At 46.3% G+C, this 20,739-nt stretch overlaps 1 protein-coding gene across 1 annotated transcript in view; it reads left to right on the top strand.

The window, feature by feature from the left end:
• Nucleotides 1-20,739, top strand: part of DNHD1 (dynein heavy chain domain 1) — an 80,137-nt gene that overhangs the window by 32,630 nt on the left and 26,768 nt on the right. Inside the window, 12 exon segments of the mRNA XM_072794249.1 lie at nucleotides 36-397; nucleotides 469-712; nucleotides 7,225-7,382; nucleotides 7,826-7,985; nucleotides 7,988-8,314; nucleotides 13,981-14,108; nucleotides 14,207-14,399; nucleotides 14,801-14,895; nucleotides 15,416-15,623; nucleotides 17,208-17,333; nucleotides 17,655-17,752; nucleotides 17,855-20,726. Coding sequence (XP_072650350.1) covers nucleotides 36-397; nucleotides 469-712; nucleotides 7,225-7,382; nucleotides 7,826-7,985; nucleotides 7,988-8,314; nucleotides 13,981-14,108; nucleotides 14,207-14,399; nucleotides 14,801-14,895; nucleotides 15,416-15,623; nucleotides 17,208-17,333; nucleotides 17,655-17,752; nucleotides 17,855-20,726 — 4,971 coding nt within the window.

Raw genomic sequence — 20,739 nt, 5'->3', positions numbered from 1 at the left:
GTACTCATGGACGATTATGGCATGTGCCCCACTAGAAAAAGAAGAGGAAGAGGAAGAGGAAGAGGAAGAAGAAGAAGGAGAAGGAGAAGGAGAAGGAGAAGGAGAAGGAGAAGGAGAAGGAGAAGGAGAAGGAGAAGGAGAAGAAGAAGAAGGGAACACAGAATTCGTGATGCCCAAACTTCAGGGCCAGCCCAGCGAGGCTGTGCACATCTTCTGTGGCCCAAATATAGGATTGGTGTGGCCCTGGAAGTCTCACACAGTTACTCAAGCCTTGGAGGTCCGTGGGTACCAGCTGGGGGGCCAGTTCTTGCCCTTCAACTTTAAGCAGCTGCAAGAGGACCTGGACAACAGTCCCCGAATCCAGCAGGCACTGACTATGCAACAGACCTTGCTGGAGGTGAGAACAGAGGTTTAAGGAGGGCAGTGATAGGCACCCACCTCTGCCCTAAGCACCTTGTCTGTGCCTAGGGCATGCTGCGGGAGGTGAAGGAATTCTGCAGGGAACATCACTGGATGACAGGCATTCACGAGTTCCTGCAAGCCTGGGGGCCTCAGAAGCTGGAGTCCATGAGAGGTTGTCCTATCAAGAACTACGTAATGCTGGTGAGCTGCCTGAACGTTTGGCAGACCCGTGTCTCCAATATACCTAACAAGTTAGTCACAAAAGGCAGATTGATGCTGCTGAGCTGCCATCATGTACAGTTAGAGATGGGTGAGTGCTTTTTATCTTCTTTCCTTCCACCTTCCTTATCTTATCCACATGGCCCTCCTTGGGCTTGGAATGTTCTCCAAGGACTTTTGGTGAAGGCCCCTCATTGGACCTATAGAACCTCCAAAAAGCCAGGTCTCAGGCCCTTCCCTTTGCAATTAAAGGTATGATTATTACAGAAGATAGGCTCTGCTCATTCCCCATACTTTTTAGGAGTTACATTTCTGTCACCTGACACCTTCTATTTTTTTGTCATGGAAGTAGTTCAAACCAAATATGACTAAGAAAAATCTTAACCTACTCCTTAGGCTAGTGTGCTCAGTTTCTTTGCAGATATTCTTGGGAATCAAGAGTGCCCCTCTCCACATGGAGCAGTCAGAATTGACACTATAATCTGCACGTATAAAAAGTTATTCTCTTTAACTGTTATTGTCCTACTCTGTAGTCCCAACTTCTGCAGATGACGGAAGAATGTATTCCAATTGAAAGTGAATTCAGGCTATTTTGGGTATTTGGTCAATTCAAAATTCATTCTAAAAAAAAAAATTCATTCTACAGATCTAGGTTGTTTTTATTCTCAAGTGCGCTCTGCTCCTCTTCCCCTGCAAGGTGGCATCTGGCATTGGAGAGAGCTGCTGGACTGTAGACTTTTCTTTGCTGGCTTCTGTCAACCGTCGCTGAGATGTAGTACATCCTGCCTGGTCTCTGGCCTCCTTTTAACATTGCTGCTTCTGGTGCGGCTGTGGCCTAAGCTGGTGTAACTATGTGTGTTCTCTTGGCTAGTAGGAGCCCAGAGTGTCTGCTTTGGTGACTTTGCCCTGCATTGGCTCCTGATGGCTTTGCAGATCCTTGTGATTTTAGTGAACCCTTCACCTAGTCTTCATCTTAGGCTGGCCGGCCCCATAGCTTCTGCTTCAGGAACCTACATAGGAACCCATCACTCCTCTACATAGGAACTCATCAGGCCCACTGGTTATTAACTCTCCTTGTCTTCTGTATCCCCTCCCATTTGGGAATTGTGGAGGACTTGGGAGCAGCATTGTATTTGGTCCTCTTTTTGCCACAATGCATTAACACACAGACACTCTGAAAAGTGGTATCTTCCCAAACTTCCACATGGAAAGTGGAGCTCAAGCCCACTGTGCCATCTGTTTCCTCTTCAACCCATCTCAGTTTCCCTCTTGTCTCTATGTACCCATGCTAGGCTAGGGCCCAGTTGTTGGTCTCCCTGTGTTTCTGAGAAATCTGGTTTAAGACCTAGTTTCATTCCTTTGTTTTTTTCCTTCCTTCCCAAAGGAAGGCTGTCTCAGGCTACTAGTAAAGTGTCTCATTGCTTACTAGTAAAGTGTCTCTGCCTAGAAGCTGGACTTAGAAAGTCTCACAGTAGGGTAGATTGGGAGGCCATTGATTTGTTCTTCTAGAAAATATTGATTTGTTTTCTCACCTAGCTCGCAATGACCAATAGTGTTGGCTTCCTGCAAAGAGTAGATGCTATCAAACCCATGGCCCATGCTTACTTTCCTTATGAAGGTGGGTGGCCTTGGGTGGCCCCGAAAGAGCTTGCTTGAAAATGCTTGCCTGCCTTGCCCTCCTTGTCTTTGCTCTTCAGCAGATGAAAGCACATGCCTAATTATACATCGTTTGGGCCGAAGAAATTCCCCATACTTCCCTCCACCCCACCTAAATGTACAGGGGGTTCGGGCTGGCATGGCAGGAATAGAGAGGGCCTATGACTGGCCTACTTGGCTTCTGACCCTGTTTTGGGCAGGCTTTGCTCCAGTGTTATTTAGGAAGTCTCTGTTCTTTCTAGTTTGTTAGATTCTTGGTCCTTAAGTCCAAGATCAACTGGCCTCTTCAAGAAGAACAGATGGAGAGAGAGCAAGATGGGGTTCAGAATCCTGGGTCTGCTTTTCACTGGTTTATGTGACCTCAGATCACTGAGCTTCCGTTCATTTGTTTGTAACATGGAGATAATAATGTCGTCACTCACAGGATTATGACAAGGAAGAGTAAATGAGGTGTTATTTGCAATGTTTCTAGCATTGAAACAGGCATGCAGTAGGTGCTTCATTTTTTCACTTAACCTTATTCCCCTCTGCCAACCTCATCCTTCTTGTGATCTAATCTTGTCTGCTTATCCTCCAACGCTGTTCCTCTTCTGCCTGGACTTCCTTAACTGTGAATGACATAATTATTCACTTTTGTGAGTTAGTGTTCATCCTTTAGTCTTCCCTCTTCCTTACTCCACCACATCCCACCTGTCACCAAATTCCTTCCTTCCTTCTGCTTCCTAAATACCACTCAAATCTGCTTTTCCATCCATCTCCAATTTCTGCCCCCCAGCAGCCCTGGTATTTTCGATCTAGTGCTGACTTATACCATACGATGTCGCTGTTGAGCTCCTCTCTGCCGTCACCTGCCCTGACACTGCTGGTGATAGCAATAGCCTAGCTACCGTGATAGGCCACAGGGCTAGTTTGGAAAGGGTAAGTTCTCTTCCTTGTGTTCTACTCAACCTCAGGTGCCCCTCTAGGGGCTCCCTCTCTCTCGGTTTTCTCAGTCTCAGCTCTTGGTATTGAGTCCCATTGGTTATTTCCTTCAAGGCTCCAGAGGGTCATGCCCAGTGTATTTCCATAATCCGTGGAACCAGGCTGTCTGAGTTTGGATCTTTGCTCTGCCACAGTGTGATTTTTTTTAAAAGATTTTATTTATTTATTTGAGAGAGACAGAGACAGAGCATGAGCAGAGGAGAGGAGACAGAGGGAGAAGGAGAAGCAGACACTCCAGCAATTGGGGAGCCCAGTGTGGGGCTTGATCCCAGGACTTTGAGATCATGACCTGAGCCAAAGGCAGATGCTTAACCTACTGAGCCACCCAGGAGCCCCACTTTTTTAAGCTATTATTTAAATCCCAGTTAGTTAACATACAGTGTACTATTAGTTTCAGGTATACAATATAGTGATTCATCACTTACATACATCACCCGGTGTTCATCACTACAACTGTGCTCTTTCATCCCCATCACCTGTTTCACCCATCCCCCACCCCCCACCCACCTCCCTCTGGTAACCATCAGTTTGCTCTCTATAGTTAAGAGCCTGTTTCTTGGTTTGCCTCTCTCTGTCTTTTTTCCCCTTTGCTCAGTTGTTTTGTTTCTTAAATTCTACATATGAGTGAAAGCATATAGTATTTGTCTGTCTCTGTCTGACTTATTTTGCTTAGCATAATACTCTCTAGCTCCATCAGTTTTGCAAATGACAAGATTTAATTCTTTTTATGGCTGAATAATATTCCATTGTGTATATATACTACAGCTTCTTTGTCCATTCATCAGTCAGTGGATACTTGGGTTGCTTCCATAATTTGGCTATTGTAGATAATTCTGCTATAAACATTTGGGTGCATGTATCCCTTTGAATTAGTATTTTTTGTATTCTGTGGGTAAATACCTAGTAGTGCAATTGCTGGATCATAGGGTAGTTCTATTTTTAACTTTTTGAGAAATTCCATATTGTTTTCCAGAGGCTGTACAGTCTGTATTCCCACCAACGATGCAAGAGGTTCCTCTTTTTCCACATCCTTGCCAAGACTTGTTTCTTTTTTTTTTTTTAAATATTTTATTTATTTATTCATGAGAAACACAGAGAGAGAGAGTCAGAGACATAGGCAGAGGGAGAAGCAGGCTCCCCTCAGAGAGCCCGATGTGGGACTCAATCTCAGGACCCCAGGATCACAATCTAAGCTAAAGGCAGATGCTCAACCACTTGAGCCATCCAGGTGTCCCAAGACTTGTTGTTTTTAATGTTATTAATTTTAACCATTCTGACATGTGTGAGGTGATATGTTATTACAGTTTCGCTGATGATGAGTGATATTGAGCATCTTTTCATGTGCTATCTATATGTCTTATTTGGAAAAGTATTCCTGTCATCTGCCCATTTCCTTTTTTTAAAAGATTTTATTTATTTATTCATGAGAGACAGAGAGAGAAAGAGGCAGAGACACCGGCAGAGGGCGAAGCAGGCTCCATGCAGGAAGCCCGATGCGGGACTCGATCCCGGGATCCCGGGGTCACGCCCTGGGCCAAAGGCAGGTGCCAAACCGCTGAGCCACCCAGGGATCCCCATCTGAACTTTTTTTTCTTTTTAAGAGTTTTATTTATTTATTCATGAGAGACACACACACACAGAGAGAAAGAGAGAGAGAGAGAGGCAGAGACACAGGCCCCATCTGCCCATTTCTTAATTGGATTATTCATTTTTGGAGTGTTGAGTTTTATAAGCTCTTTATATATTTCCGATACTAATCCTTTATCAGATATATCACATGCAGATATCTTCTTCCATTCTGTAGGTTGCCTTTTAGTTTTGCTTATTGTATCCTTTACTGTGCAGAAGCTTTTTATTTTGATGAAGTCCCAATAGTTCATTTTTGTTTTTGTTTCTCTTGCCTCAGGAGACATTTTTAGAAAGAAGTTGCTATGGCCAATGTCAAAGAGGTTATACTGCCTGAGTTCTCTTCTAGGATTTTTATGGTTTTAGTTCTCACATTTAGGTCTTTAATCCATTTTGAATCTATTTGTGGGTATGGTATAAAAAAGTAGCCCAGTTTCATTCTTTTGCATGTGGCTGTCTAGTTTTCCCAATACTATTTGTTGAAGAAACATGTAGAATGAATTTAAAAGTTTTCCTTCCTTTTCTATTTCTTGGAATAGTTTGAGAAGAATAGGTATTTTTTTAAAGACTTTATTTATTTATTCATGAGAGGCACAGAGAGAGAGAGAGAGGCAGAGACATAGGCAAAGAGAGAAGCAGGGAACCTGATGTGGGACTCGATCCCGGGCCTCCAGGATCACACCCCAGGCTGAAGGCAGGCACTAAACCACTGAGCCATCCAGGGATCCCCAAGAAGAATCGGTATTGACTCTTCTTTAAATGCTTGGTAGAATTTGCCTGTGAAGCCAACTGGTCCTGGACTTTTGTTGCCACTATTTGATATTGATAATATTGTTGAACCTCCCTGAGGCTCAGTTTGCTTATCTATAAAAAACATGGCCAAAAATATTATCTACCTCGAAGGGTTTTTGTGAGAACAGTTCTGGAACTCTGTATTAAAAGGGTTAATACAGGCAAAGGAGTTGACATTCTTTTTTTTTTTTTTTTTTAGTAGTTGACATTCTATATGGAATGCAGTAAGCAAACATACTATACTGTATTTCATGCTATACTCCATATCATACTACTTTTTTTTTCTTTTTTTGTAAGTAAGCTCTATGCTGGACGCAGGGCTTGTACTCATGATCCTGAGATCAAGACCTGAGACCTGAGCTGAGATCAAGAATTGGACACTTAACTGATTGGGTCAAGCAGGCACCCCTGCATATCATATTTCTATATTGTATTTTGCTGTTCTTTGCATATTTTAACATCTCTGAACTTAAAAGGTGTGTTATAATTGATGGCATGCTAGAGTTTAGATGGCATTGCTTTTTTCTTTTGGTGTGGTGCTTCTTTTTTTTAATCTTTTTTTTAAGATTTTATTTTTATTTTATTTACTCATGAGAAATACAGAGCGAGAGAGAGAGAGAGAGGCAGAGACACAGGCAGAGAGAGAAGTAGGCTCCATGCAGGGAGCCTGACATGGGACTCGATCCCAGGTCTCCAGGATCACACCCTGGGCTGCAGGTGGCGCTAAACCACTGCGCCACTGGGGCTGCCCAGGTGTGGTACTTCTTATAATCAATAATATCTTAGTGGTGTCAGTGATTTGGTGTTATTCCGGCCCTTAGAAATAGTGGAGATGTTCGTATCACCAAAGGCAGCCTCCAAGATAACCTTCTAGCCCCATATGCACCTGACAGCTTCTTTCTGTTAACCCTTAAAAACAAAAAAGGCAGATTACACATTGTCTTTGGTATCTCTTCTCTCAGAGTAGAGCCACTAAGACTCCTGAAACAGAAAACTTTGATCCCAATAGGGCATTCTGCCATTCATGAACATGTCATTCCCATGCCTTTGCAAGGTGTGCTATTTCATCTGCTTGATGTGCCTTTGCTCTTTGGAGCATTACCTACTTCACACACTCAACTCCATTGTTTCCTCCCAGAGGAGGCCTTTCCCAGCCTCCTCAGGCCTCCTCTCCTTTCACTATGTCAGGCTGAGGGCTCCTGAGCCCTCACAGAGCCTTTATCACACGGTTTGTGATTGTTCATTTGTCTGTCTCTGCCACCACACTGTCAACTTCTGAGGGTGGGAACACTTCCTGTCTCACCCACTCACCCTGATCTCCTGGTGCCCAGCACAGCCTTTAGTAGGTGTGGAGAGCTGTGGACAGCACCAGTGAATAGCAGCCCTGACCGGACACTAGGCAGGGGTCCAGTAAGTGCTCACTGAGTGAGGGAATGAGTTCATGGTCTGACTTCCCTTTCCCCCTTCCCCACTCTGGACCCACAGCACTTCCCCAGCACCCCTTCCCTTTCAATAAACCCCAAAGACCTAACTCTCTCTTTTCTTCAGAATCCAAGCTGGATAGCATCAGGAGGGACATTCTTACACATGTGCAGAATGAGTGCCGGACCCGCAGTCAGCAACTAATAACAGAGCTCAGGGATTTCACGGAGGTCTTCCAGGGCATCAATTCAGACATTGATGCCATTGCACGGTGCTCCCAAAAGGTAGGCTCCTCGTATCTTCCTTTTCCATCTTGCTCACCTGCTCAGCACACTTTCTTCAGGTCTCTGGTGAGCTCCCAGTGGGCCCCGATACTCATGTATGTGATCTGCCCTTACTAACCCTCACCCTGTTCTCATGGCCGTCAGTTTCCTCAAGTCAGGCAGAAGCCCTGGCATAATGAGAGACGTGGTTCTGCTCTCTGTGATGGTCAGCAAGAGATCTATTGCCCTGTCAACAGAGTAATGATTTGGTTGGGAAGAGCTGTGCTGTCTTGACAGAGACCTGGGTCAGATGGGATCTGATCCCATTGTGCCCCTGATCCCAGTTGGGTAAAAGGAGGCTGCTAGGGTCTGGAGCCTCTAGAAGGCAGGAGTGCCCTCAGGGATAAGCCCAAACTGGTGTGCAGGGTTGTGGGGGTCCTGGTCTCATGCTGTAGCCCCTGCAGTTAAACGAAGCCAACGAGCAGTACAACATGCTGGAGGAGCGCATGGAATACATACAGTCACTCCACGAAGTCATCCGCAACCACTTTAGCCTCTTTAGTGATGAGAATGAGGCCCTGGACATCTCGGTGAGAAGGCAATTCCTGAAGTCACCCATGCCTCCCACCCTCCTCCCCGATGCTCGCTTCTTGACTGCACTCTGCTTGCCCCACAGCTCCTGGATGTGTGGGAGGCATTTCAATTCGAGAAAAGCCAGGCCTCAGAGTTCCTGCTCAGCAAGCGATATGCTATTGTGCCCAAGCTGCAGCAGCTGATAGCAGCAGCATTGGTGGAGCTGGAAGGCCTGATTGACAAGGCCCTATCTGGCCCCTTCATGGACCCAACACAAGAGCAGAGGAGCACTGAGCGCCAGCTCATCTCCCTGGAGCGTCAGTTCCAGAACACAGCCAGCCACCTCAGTGAGCTGCACCATGCCTATGCCACCTTCACTGGTACTGAGGATCCCTGCCCTGTCTCCACCACTCTGTGATAGACCCTCCAACTGAGATAAGGGTCCTGTGTCCTGAGAGTCCCTAGGAAAGTCTTGGGAATCACATAGCTTCATTTTATTTAGTCTCACTTATAAATGAAAGTTGCAGGACAAAGTCTTCATACATTGGCTTTGTCGAGGGTTGTACATAGGGCAGGGGATCAGGGTGCTTACAGTCTGGTAGGGGAGGCAAATAAGTGAACATTCCATTAGAATGTGATGGGGTTAGAGGGCTAGAAGCCTGAGCAAGAGAAATGTAAATGTGCCCTCACTGTAGTTCTTAGCCTATTCAGCCCAGTTCTGTATTAGCTGGCAGGGTCTAGAAAAAAGGGTCTTAATAAGCCATAGCCACTGTTTCCAGCCAATGTGGTGTAGAGGGGCAGCTGCTGAGATTCTCGCCCATAGGAAGAGACCAGGACAGAACTATTGGTCTTAGCCCTCTGCACAATGATTCCCTAGACTAGTTCCCTTCTGCACATAAAGAACTTCGTGGGCTTGAGTTTCTTTTCTTAGGTGAAGTCACTTTGATCAGTTACTTTTATCCCCTGGAAGGTCACATTGCTTCTGAGTTGCCTCTTGGCCAACTACCAACTATTATCAACTCTGCCTGTGGGCATCCCCAGCCCCAGGGCCATTAGGCCAAATGTAAAGTAGAGGACACCCTGAACCATCCTCAAGCAAAGGGCATCTTCTTTGGCCAAGTATGGAGAGTATCCCCTGGTCCCATACTCTAATTGACATAGACCCCAGACCTTGAACTTTCCTCTAGGGACTGGGGATGTTGGTGAAAAAGCAGAGTGGGGGCTCAGGCCTTGTGATGCCAGGCCCAGGAAACCCCACAGGACTGCTGTTAGTTCCTTCTTCCATCCCTGGCTCTTCACCAAACTCTCAGTTTTTGTTAAAAGAATCCAGGATCTTAGAGCTAGGTTATTAATACTACTCATTATTTTCCATTATGTATGTTTTATTTTACTCAAACCTTTGACCTTTGCTTAGTTTGATAACAAAGCTAACAACTATTTTGACATCTAAGGTTTACTGGTTTTGTTTACCCACTACCATTTTTGTTTTAATTGAAGTATAGTTGACAACCAATGTTACAGTAGTTTCAGGGGTACAATATAATGATTTGAGAAGTGATTCTGTACATTATGCTGTGATGACCACAAGTGTAGCTACCATCTGTCACCATACAATTCTATTACAGTACCATTGTTTATACCCCTATGCTGTCCCTTTCATCCCCGTGACTTCTTCATTCCATAACTAGAGCTGAATCTTCCACTCTCTGTCACCCATTTTGCCCAGCCCCTTACCCCCTCCCTTCTGGCAACTCTCAGTTTGTTCTCTATATTTATGGGTCTATTTCTGCTTTTTGTTTGATTATTCATTGGTTTTGGTTTTTTAGAGTCCATATATAAGTGAAATATGGTATTTGTCTTTATCTAACTTATTTCACTTGGCATAATACCCTCTAAGTCCATCCATGTTGTCACATTACTATTTTTAGAAATATCACATCTTTTCATTATTTTCATTCTTAAGTAGCTGTAATATTTCTTTTGAGTATTTTTTCTAAGAAGGAAGTTTTAGGTGTTAAAAATTTTAAGCTCTTTATGCCTAGAATGACTTTATAAGGTCCTTATATCACAGCTTGGCTAAATATTGCATTCTGGAGTCACAAAATTTTTTCTCCAAACTGCATCATTGCCTTCTGATAGTTGGCACTATGGGTAAATATGATACCAATCTAATTTTTTTCCTGGCTAGGTAATCTGTTTATCAGTTATTTGATAATGGTTCTTATTATATTTTCTGTGGTTTCCTTCCAGAATTCATACTTATATGTTGGATTTTCTGGATCTCTTCTCCATTTCTTTAATCTTCATCATTATTCATTCCTTTATTCTGAATTCTGGAGAAAAATCATGAGCTGGTCTTATAAACTTCTACTCTGTAATTTCCATTGCATTTAAAAATGTGCACATGTATGTATTTAAGATTTTATTTATTTATTCGTGAAAGACACAGAGACAGAGGCAGAGAGAGAAGCAGGCTTCCTATGGGAGCCTGATGTGGGACTCAATCCCAGGACTCCAGGATCGTGTCCTGAGCCGGAAGGCAGACACTAAACCACTGAGTCACCTAGGCGTCCCATGCACACATATTGTTTGTGTATGCATGCTTATATGCATGTGTATATGTACATGAATGTGTGTATATGTGTATATAAACCTGAGTAGAAAAAAAAATAAACCTGAGTAGATCTTAGTTGCTAAGATAATTGCTTACTAGGGCTCCTCAGAGAGTGGATGATTCCAGGGCTACCACAGGATAGATATAAGATAAGCCTAGGATATTTTTTTAATCCAGAAAGTAAGAGAGTAATAAATTCCTTTAATAAGTGATGGGAGCATGTCACAAAGACACGGAAGGATGTCAACTGGCCAAATCTGGGACAGTTTGAGCACCAAAGTACAAAGTAAACTATTGGAAAAATAGGAATATATGAATGTATTATCCATGCTAATAATAAATAAATACATAAATCAATGAGGGAGAAATGAGGACTTGCACTTAGAGTAGAATGGCAGGAGTCAGCTGGTAAATGGGGAAGGAGAAAATCTGGAGGGAAAAATCATCATTTTGTAAACATTCTGGTAAATATTGAATCAGGTAAGGATCATCAGTGGATGTCAAATCTGAGGGCAGATTTGATGAGGAGTAGAACATTTGCACATTCTTAGAGATTTCCTACAGAGACTACTTATTAGTTGGAAGGGAGGAGAAAAAAAACTAGCAATTATTTAGTGGAGAAATTGGGCAACATTTTGACCAGGTGATCAAAGGTTAACATCACCAATGAGGGAGAGATGGAAATCATGTTCCTCCAAGACATGGTACCCAGAAGACACAATACTTATTCAGTAGTCTAGCTGAGAATGTATAACTTCAGTTGTGAAGAAAATCAGGAAAGTTCAACATTATGAACTTTCTGCTAACAAAAAAAGGAGAAGGGGGTCGATATACTTAAAAAATATCTATTAGAAAATATAAAGGATGTGAAGATTGTTCTAGATGAAAGACGTTAAAGAGACATGACAAGTGAATGTGGTACTTGATCTTGGACGGACACTATACTTGAGGGGAAAAAATGCTATATAGGACATTATTAGGTCAACTGATAACATTGGAAAGGACTGTATTAAAGTATATCAATGTAATATATATCCCTGTTCTTAGTAAATACACATCTGAGTGTTTGGGGATAAACAGGGCCATGAAATATGTAATTTACCTTTAAATAGTTCAGAAAAGAATTATGTGTTTGTGTACACATATGCCCATACACACACAGAGCATGTAAACACAAATGATAAAGAGAATGGGCAAAATGTTAGCAAAAGGTGAATCTGAAGAAATGGTATGTAGATATTCTTTTTACTGTTTTTGCTTGCAACTTAAAAAAATTTGAAATCACGTAGTGTCTGGGTGGCTCAGTCAGTTAAGTGTTGGACTCTTGATTTTTGGCTCGAATCATGATCTCAGGGTTGTGAGACTGATCTCTTTGTCAGGTTCTGCATTCAGTGTGGAATTTACTTAAGATTCTCTCCCTCTGCCACTCCCCTCGTCCTCTCCACTCCCATGGTCTCTCTCTCAAAAAAAAAAAAAAATTGAAATCACTTCCAAATAAAAAGTTTTAAAATGCAGTGGAATTTACTGTGTAGATACCACAGCAAATGTCTGTCAGAGGATATTTGCTATTAATCCTCAAGACTGTCTTTCTCATGTGTCTGGAGATAATAGTGCCTGTTCTTTCTTACAAAGGAAGTTCTTCACTTGTCCAGTATTTGATGTTGAGACAACTGCTATCAAAGATTATTTGAGTTTAGACAAAGGAAGATTGGAAGAGTTTAAAATTACTATCTTTCTTTTTTTTTTTTTTTGGTCAGATGAGAGCTCTGATAGCCTGATAGTGATTCTAAGCCTCTCAGTATTCTGATCTCCACAATGGATGATGCTTACACATGTAAGATGCATAATTCCCAGCATTTGGGTGTTATTTTATCATTTTTTCTCTCAAGAAAGTATATTAGAATTCAAATGAATGAGAATGACAATTTTACTGCAATATCCTTGAATCTTGTCTGATGTCTCTTAAGTTACAAACCTCAGTACTATCATAATTATGATTATTTTAAAAGATTTATTTGAGAGGGAGAGCATGTACCTGTGTGGGGGTGGGGTGGGAGCAGAGGGAGAAATTCCCCAAGCAGACTCCCCACTGAGTGCGGAGCTGACACAGAGCTCCATCTCACTACTGATGAAATCATGACCTGAGCCAAAACCAAGAGTTGGACACCCAACCAACTGAGCCACCTAGGTGCCTCCTCAGTACTATAATTATTAACTGCAAATTACCTTTGACACCTGTCTCACAACTGAATATAAATTATTGGTCAAGAATTAATGCAGCAGCTTATGAGATGAAGGGAGGGAATAATGACAAGAAATACACAAAATAGGAAAGTGTCACCATTTATCCTTTATGGTCCTCTATGGGACAAATCATTTTCATATGCCTCTCACTGGACTTATTCATCTGTCTAACATATTTGTTGAGTGCCTATACTGTGCACTGGGCTTGCAGTATATCAATGGGCAGATAACAAATCACCTGCCCTCACATTGTAGCTGGAAGAGAAAGACAACAAATAGTAAATGTAAAATACAACCAAATTATGGAGTATTTTAGAAAGTGACAGGTGGCATAGAAAAAAAGAATAGAGCAGGTGAGAGGTGTTGACAATGGAATATTACTCAGCTATTAGAAATGACAAATACCCACCATTTGCTTCAACGTGGATGGAACTGGAGGGTATTATGCTGAGTGAAGTAAGTCAGTCGGAGAAGGACAAACATTATATGTTCTCATTCATTTGGGGAATATAAATAATAGTGAAAGGGAATATAAGGGAAGGGAGAAGAAATGTGTGGGAAATATCAGAAAGGGAGACAGAACGTAAAGACTGCTAACTCTGGGAAACGAACTAGGGGTGGTAGAAGGGGAGGAGGGCAGGGGATGGGAGTGAATGGGTGACGGGCACTGGGGATTATTCTGTATGTTGGTAAATTGAACACCAATAAAAAAAAAAAAAAGAAAGAAAGAAAATGCCAGAGAGGGTAGATAGTTTGTAAAGGCTTGGGCTACACAGGCCTCAAGCAGAAGGACTTGAATTTGGTGAGGGAATGAAGTATATGATTCTCTGAGGAAGAGTGTTCCAGAAATAATGAACTGCAAGTCAGAGGCCCTCAGCAGGAGGGAGCATGCCTGGTGCACCGAGAAACTGGAGAGAGCCTGGTGTGGCTGGAGCGGAGTCAGTGAGATGGAGGCTAACAGAAGAAGAACCCTTCTCTTTTGCTGCCATCACATTTTCCCAGATAGTCTTTCCTTGGAAAACCTGTATTTGGATGGTCCCCACCTACATTGGACTGAACAATTTTGGCTACCCCACCCCTGGCATTTTCAAGACCTTCATTTTGGCCATTAGGAGCTCTTGACTGACCACTCCCCATCATGCCCCTTCTCCACACACAGCCCAGGCCTCAACCAACCCTATCCCACAGGGGACGAGAGTCCTGTGCCCTTGCCAGTCTGTGGGACCCGTCCGATTGTGCAGCAGCAGCGCATCTGGCACCTGTACCGAGTCATCTCGGAAAACATCAGCGAATGGAAGTGCATGGCTTTTGCCAAGGTGCTGATGCCCTTCCTTGGAGTTCCTGCCTGAGGGTGGAGTCTGTGGGGATAGGTGGGGAAGGGTCTCCAGCTGACAGTGAGCCTTTCTCCCTACAGTTCAGCATGACTATGGCCCAGGAGAAGACCGATGGCTGGCTGACAGAGGCAGCCCGGATGAGTACAACCCTGGGACTGCACAGCCCAGTTCTGCAGCACTGCATGCGCATGCTGGAGGAGTTTCGCAGCTACCTGCCATTACTGACCAAGCTCGGCAGCCTCCAACTCCAGAACTTTCAAGCCCTTCTTCAAGGTGTGTTTTGGGTAGAGTCAGGGAGGGGAAGGGAAGGACTTGGGGATTAGAACAGTGTAGCACCTGGATTCCCTGCTGCTGCTGGAGGCAACACCTGTCCTCCCTGGATTCCTCCTTGTCTTACCCCCACAGGGACTAACATTTCTAGTCTCCTGCACCATCATGTGGGTCCTCTCTGCTGACTTGGACTAGACTAAGGCTAGAGTCTTTGCTCTGGTCTCTGTGTTGTGCTCTGGACCCTACGTTCTGGATTCTTAGCTCTATGTTGTACTTTCAGATCTGCTATCTAGGAGCTGGGCTGGGCTGGGCTGGGCTCAGGGCTGCAGATCTGGGACTCTGGGATATAGACTGTACTCTGCCATACACTGGGTGTTGCTCTGACTTCTCCCCTTTACCTCCAGCCCTAGGGCTAGGCAGTCTCCACAACATGGAACTCCTAACACTGGGCCAGCTGCTCAGTTGTCCGCTGCTGGAATTTGCAGATCGAATCAATCAGGTGGGGCCCTAAGGAATTGGTCAAAGCCCAGGACCTATTTGCTAAGCTCTAATAGATCCAGTTAAGTCCCAGCAGCCCCTTGTGACAGGGGACCGAGGATACTGGGTTATGGGTGGGAACGTGGGAGGTTGAGTTTGCTGTCCTGTTTGGAGGGTGTGGGCAATCTGATGGGTGGTTTCAGACGCTGACTGAGTGTGTGCCCCACCCCCAGAAAGAACTGAGTGGCAGCCCCAAAGTTGTGGGCACACAGGATAGCAGATGTTCCCTGAACACCTGCCCTGTTCCAACTTGAACTGGTTAAGGTAGTGTCTCCTTAGCTCAAACCTTGCAAAAGAGTGAGTTTCAAGGCAGCAGCTTTAGGTCAAAGTATGCTGCTGCTGACCTGCCTGAAGCCAAGCGGGCCTGCTCTCCATCTCTGACACTTCCACTACCCTGAGCCTTGGCCTTTGAGTCCCAGCTTCAAGACTAGCCCCTGAGCCATTATCAGCCAGGGCTGGTTCCTGAGACCCAGCTGTTCCAGATCTGGCAGTGTGAAAATGAAAGAGTCCATGCCCAAGAAATCCTCCGGCAGCTGCAGCAGGGCTGGGAGACACGCCAGCTGCGACTGATCAACTTCATCCTGCACGTGCCCTATGAGCCCCCAGCATCGGAGCACTCCAAGAAGCACGAGGTCCGCAGCCCCCAGTGGGAGGTGGTGAGCCAGGACAGCGGCACCTTCGTCCTCTCAGGTGAGAGCCAGCCGTTGGGGCCCAGGGATAGCCCACTGCCAGGGGCCAAATTCATCCACCATGTCCACCAAGCTCTGTGGAGCTTCTCCAGCTAGCTGCCCATCCTTATCGGGCAGCAGGAGACCTCAGTCTGTCCTGAGACAGTGTCTTCCATGGAGCTTCTTTTAAGTCTTGATCTAGGGAGCTCCCTGCTCCCTCCCTCCTGCCCAACACCTGGCCTCTTCAGCAAAGGTCCTCCCCTTTCTGGGTGTACTGAGCAGTACCTCATGGTCACGTCTTTCCATTTTCTAGTGCTCTTTCCTCTAGATTGCATCCTGATGTGATCTTTTTGCCCCACTCATTCACTCTTCTGTCATTCCTATATCAAGTTTCCCTGCCTTCTCTGAGCCAAACGCAGGAAATGCTGAGGTCCACAGGCAAAAGTCCCCAGTCCAGTGAGAGAGGACAATGGAATAGAGATGAGTGCATGATGGAGAATCTACTAAAGGCAGTAGAATCTCAGGAAGAGGACCACCTTCAAAGGACCAAGGAGAGTCAAGAGGAATCTTCCCTTCCCATAGGCAAAGTCCTCATGTTGACTCCCAAACTCCCAAAGGAGTTTGCCAAACTTACAGGGAGAGGAGGGCATTCCAGGCAGAGGGAACAGCACAAGCCCAGCCACTTGAGATGGTACAGTTAGGGAATTGCCAGTAGAGGAGAAATTCTCTCACCCAACTCACTTGAAACCCGACTGGCAAATTCAAAGTTAGTTAATAGGGAGATCATAAAATATGATATATATATATATATATATATATATATTTTTTTTACTTTAGCTTAAAACATACAAACATACATTTATTTACTAACCTTTTAGCCTAAAGACAAGAGCTTTACTTTGATTTGCAGGCAACTAATACAAGTTCCTCGCTGCTTTTCTTGCATTAATGCAATGTCTACTGTTTCCGCTTTCAGTTTCTATAAAGTCGAGCAGTGATGAAGACACTTGTGATGTTGCTGGAGTCCAGAATTTTTCTAGATTTTATTATAATTTCCCATTTTTTAAAATTGGCCGGCTTATACCTAATTTAATACCATGTTTTTATCACTCACCTTTACTGAAGGCTTTCCATTGTTTCCATAGAATCAGCAACTCTTGAGGTGCCTGGGTGGCTCAGTTGCCTAAGCATCTGCTTTCAGCTCAGATTGTGATCTCAGGGTCCTGGGATCAAGCCCTGCATCATCGGCTTCCCTGCTCAGTGGGCATTCTGCTTCTCCCTCTCCCTCTGCCCCTCTCCTCTGCTCATGCTCACTCTCTCTCTCTGTTTCAAATAAATAAAATATTTTAAAATATTTTTTAAAAGAACTAGCAACATATTTCAGTGGTTAACATTAGATTAAATTGTGTAATTACAATTATAACTTACTGAATAGGCTTGTAAACACACTCTGATTCTAGGTGAGCATATTTTTCAACTAGCAGAAAAAACTATGTTTGGGTCTTCTAGAGAATACCTGGGAACTGTGAGTTTCAGTGTAATTTGGGTAATAGTAACCCCTGCCCTTGCCCCGTCTGACTACTAGCTCAGGAATCCACTTCCTTAGATTACAGCAGCCTGCAGGATTCTATCCAGGAAAGTCTTCAGATGTTGTTCAAGATCCTGGCCATCCAAAAGTCAGGAGACTTAAACAAAATAGCTTTGGAGTGGGTGACCATCATGCATAGCTTGAGTGAGTATAGGCCTCTAAGCTGGGGGAATGGATGGGACCTGAGGTGGAATGGCCTGGAGGTTTGGGGTGAGAGGTGGGGGTTGGGTAGGGGAAGATCAGAACAGAGTGAAGATCTCCTTCAGAGCCACTTCCTGGGCTCAGATGACCAGGCGAAAGTTTATTCACGGTGAAAGTTTGCTGTTTTCCAAACAAGGTCCCTGGGTCCTACTGAGTATTTTTTTTGGGGGGGGTGGGCACCCTGAGAGGTCAGGCCCAGCTGGACTCCTTTTTAGAAGCTAGAACCCCAGTCTCCCTCCAGTGTTCCTCTGGCTGCTCATACAGGTGCTCTGCTGAAGGTGTGGGTGATTTTTCAGCAGAAGTGGATTTTTCTGAATAAAGTTCTGCACGAGATGAAGATTGAGTTTCCTAATCCTGACCTGGTAGGGAAGAAGGGTGAGGCAGGTGGACAAGGGCTACTGCATAATGGGGCTCGGGGTAAGGAGGGAGAGCTGACTTTACTCTTATCCCCTCTCTCACCGCAGAACTCCCGGTTCAAGGCCATGGATGATCAGTATCGGACCCTGATGTTGATCTCTGTAGGTGACCCCTTGGTTCTGTCACTTATAGTGCCGAGTGTCAAACGGAGCCCTCATTTCCAAGGCCAGCAGCTGCAACAACTGCTGCAAGCAGGCTCAGTGGAGCTGGAGGGCATCATTATGGCTCTGAAGAGCGTGCTCTATCGGGTGTGTACTCATTTCCCCCGCCTCTTCTTCCTTAGTGATAGTGAGCTGGTGGCACTGCTGGCTTCCCCACTGGAGTCGTGTGAGGCCCAGCTGTGGGTACGACGCTGCTTTCCTCATGTGCATGCTGTGAGCTTCAAGTCCAGCCCAACCGATAGAAACACAGGTGACCGAGAGTCAAGCCCAAACACATCCACTCAGATGGAGGCAGTGGCAGTGCTTGGGGCAGGTGGGGAGGAGGTGAAGCTGCCGGTGTCCATTCCTCTGCATCCAGATCTCCCCAAATGGCTGGCCTTTCTGGAGAATTGCCTGCGTTCGGCACTGGTGCACATGTTGCAGGACTGTGTGGCATCCCGTCTTGCTCTGGGCCCATCCCTAGATGAGACCTTCAAGCAGCTGCCCCAGAAAGGCCAGCTGCCCCCACAGCTATATGTCCACCACTGGCTCGACCTAGTCCAGGCCTTCCCATGGCAGTGTGTGCTGGTGGCAGAGGAAGTGGTATGGTGGGCGGAGATGGAGGAGGCTCTGCTTGAGGGGAGGACCCTGGCCATGGTCCCCATGCATGTGTGCAAGCTTGAGGCACTGGTACATTTTATACGGGCCCAGAGGGCCTCCCAGGGTGAGCAGTCCCTGCCTTCTGTCCGCCAGACCAGCCTGCTCAGTGCCCTGCTGGTCATGGCAGTGACTCACCGAGATATAGCACAGCTGCTGCAGGAGCACCAGGTCAGTGATCTGAGAGATTTCCACTGGGCTCGCCAACTCAAATACCACCTGGGTTCACCTGACGCCATCCCCCAGAGCCCTCTGCAGAGTCTCAAGACTATTGCATCTACTGAGACTTCTCCATCGCCAGCTGCATGTTGGATAGACGTGCTAGGCCAGTCCTTCCTGTACAATTATGAGTACCTCGGTCCCAGACTAGGGTCTCTGCCCAGCCTGCTGCCCGAGCGGCCAGCCCTGGTACTGTTATTAGCCTTGGAGGAGGTAGCCTGTGGAACTCTACTGGGTCCTGATGGAGTGGGCAAGGCAGCCATGGTGAAGAGCCTGGCACAGGCCCTGGGGCGCCAGCTGGTGACGATGCCTTGCCTGCCTCAGATAGAGGCCCAATGTCTGAGCAACTACCTGAATGGTGCCTTGCAGGGTGGTGCCTGGCTGCTGTTGGAAGCAGCTCAACGCCTGCCCCTTGGCTTGCTCTCTGCCCTGGGCCAGCGCCTAGCTGAACTGCAACACCTCTATGCTCCACTGTATCAGGAAGCCTCCAGAAGCACCAGCACTGTCGACCCCACGCAACCCCAGGTCCTCGGCAGTGGCTTATTTGAGAAACATCATGTATATATACGCCTTGGCTATGGTTCTCTCCTGACGCTGCGTTCCCTGAGCCCTGCTGTGCCTGCCAACCTGCACTTGCTACTGCGGCCTGTGGCATTGACACTGCCTGACCTGCAACAAGTGGCAGAGCTGACCCTACTGGGTGCAGGGATGCGGGATGCCTCCCGCATGGCTTCCCGCCTATCTAAATTCTTCTCCCTAGAGCGTGAGCTGGTGGCTGCACCTCTGCCTTGCCGCCTGCCGCTGCTCAAGCAGGTACTAGAAGACATGATACAGGATTTAAATGCAACCAAGGACGAGTCCAAGTCCCTAGCTGTGATTGAGGAAGCTGCCCTACTGCGAGCTCTGCTACGTTCACCACTGTTCAGCATCCTCAAGGGTACCCATCTGCACAACCTCCAAGAGTTGCTCTGTGGGCTCTTCCCTAATGCCAGACAGGTGCTGGCGGAGCCTGTAGCACATACACTGAAGAAGCCACTGCTGCTGGAGGAACTGCAGCAGATAGGCCTCCATCCCAGCCCTGAAATTTTGGGATCCTTGGAGCAGCTGAGACAGGCTCTGGGCCAAGCTCTGGGGGTTTTGCTCCTGGGCCCTGCAGGCAGTGGCAAGACCACTTGTTGGCACAGCTTATTTAAGATCCAGAATCGGCTGGCAGCCAGGGAGGACACCTCAACCCAGGGCTGCCAGCCTGTGGAGATCTCACACCTGTATCCCAATGTCCTCAGCCCCCAGGAATTCCTGGGATGGCTAGAAGGTCCCTGCTGGCACCATGGCATCTTCCCTAGGCTGCTTCGGACAGCCAGTCCATGTCAGACTGTGGGCCCAAAGGAGCCACCACAGGAATCAGGTGGGATCCAGCACTGGATAATATGTGACGGGGTTGCCAGTGCCGCTTGGATGGACTCCATCACTTGCCTCCTGGGCGAAGTCCCCCAGCTCAGCCTCCCCAATGGTCAACAGATAGCACGACCCCCAGGTACTTTTCTCCTGATGGAGGTGGGAGATGTAACAGGCATGTCTCCCGCAGTGGTGGGCCAGTGTGCCCTAGTCTGGTGTGGTGGGGAGCAGACTTGGAAGGATATGCTTAGTGTCCTGATGGCAGCCCTGCCCCATGAGTACCACCTGCAGCTCCAGACAGTCACTGAGCTCAACCACCTTGCTGAAGTGCTGGTGCCAGCAACATTCGGATTCCTCACCCACCAGGGTGCCAGCTCCCTGCTGCAGGTACATGGGCAGCAGGCCATTTGCCCAGGCGTGGCTGAAGTCACCAGCCTGGCCCGTGTCTTACGTTGTCTTCTTGACCCCCACCTGCGCATAGATGAGAAGGAGAAGGCACATATCTCAGGTGAAGGGAAGGG

This window comes from Canis lupus, chromosome 23, assembly GCF_048164855.1.
Source record: "Canis lupus baileyi chromosome 23, mCanLup2.hap1, whole genome shotgun sequence".
NCBI lineage: Eukaryota > Metazoa > Chordata > Mammalia > Carnivora > Canidae > Canis > Canis lupus.
Note: the sequence above shows the minus strand (reverse complement) of the source record. Positions and strands in the feature narration are given on the sequence as shown.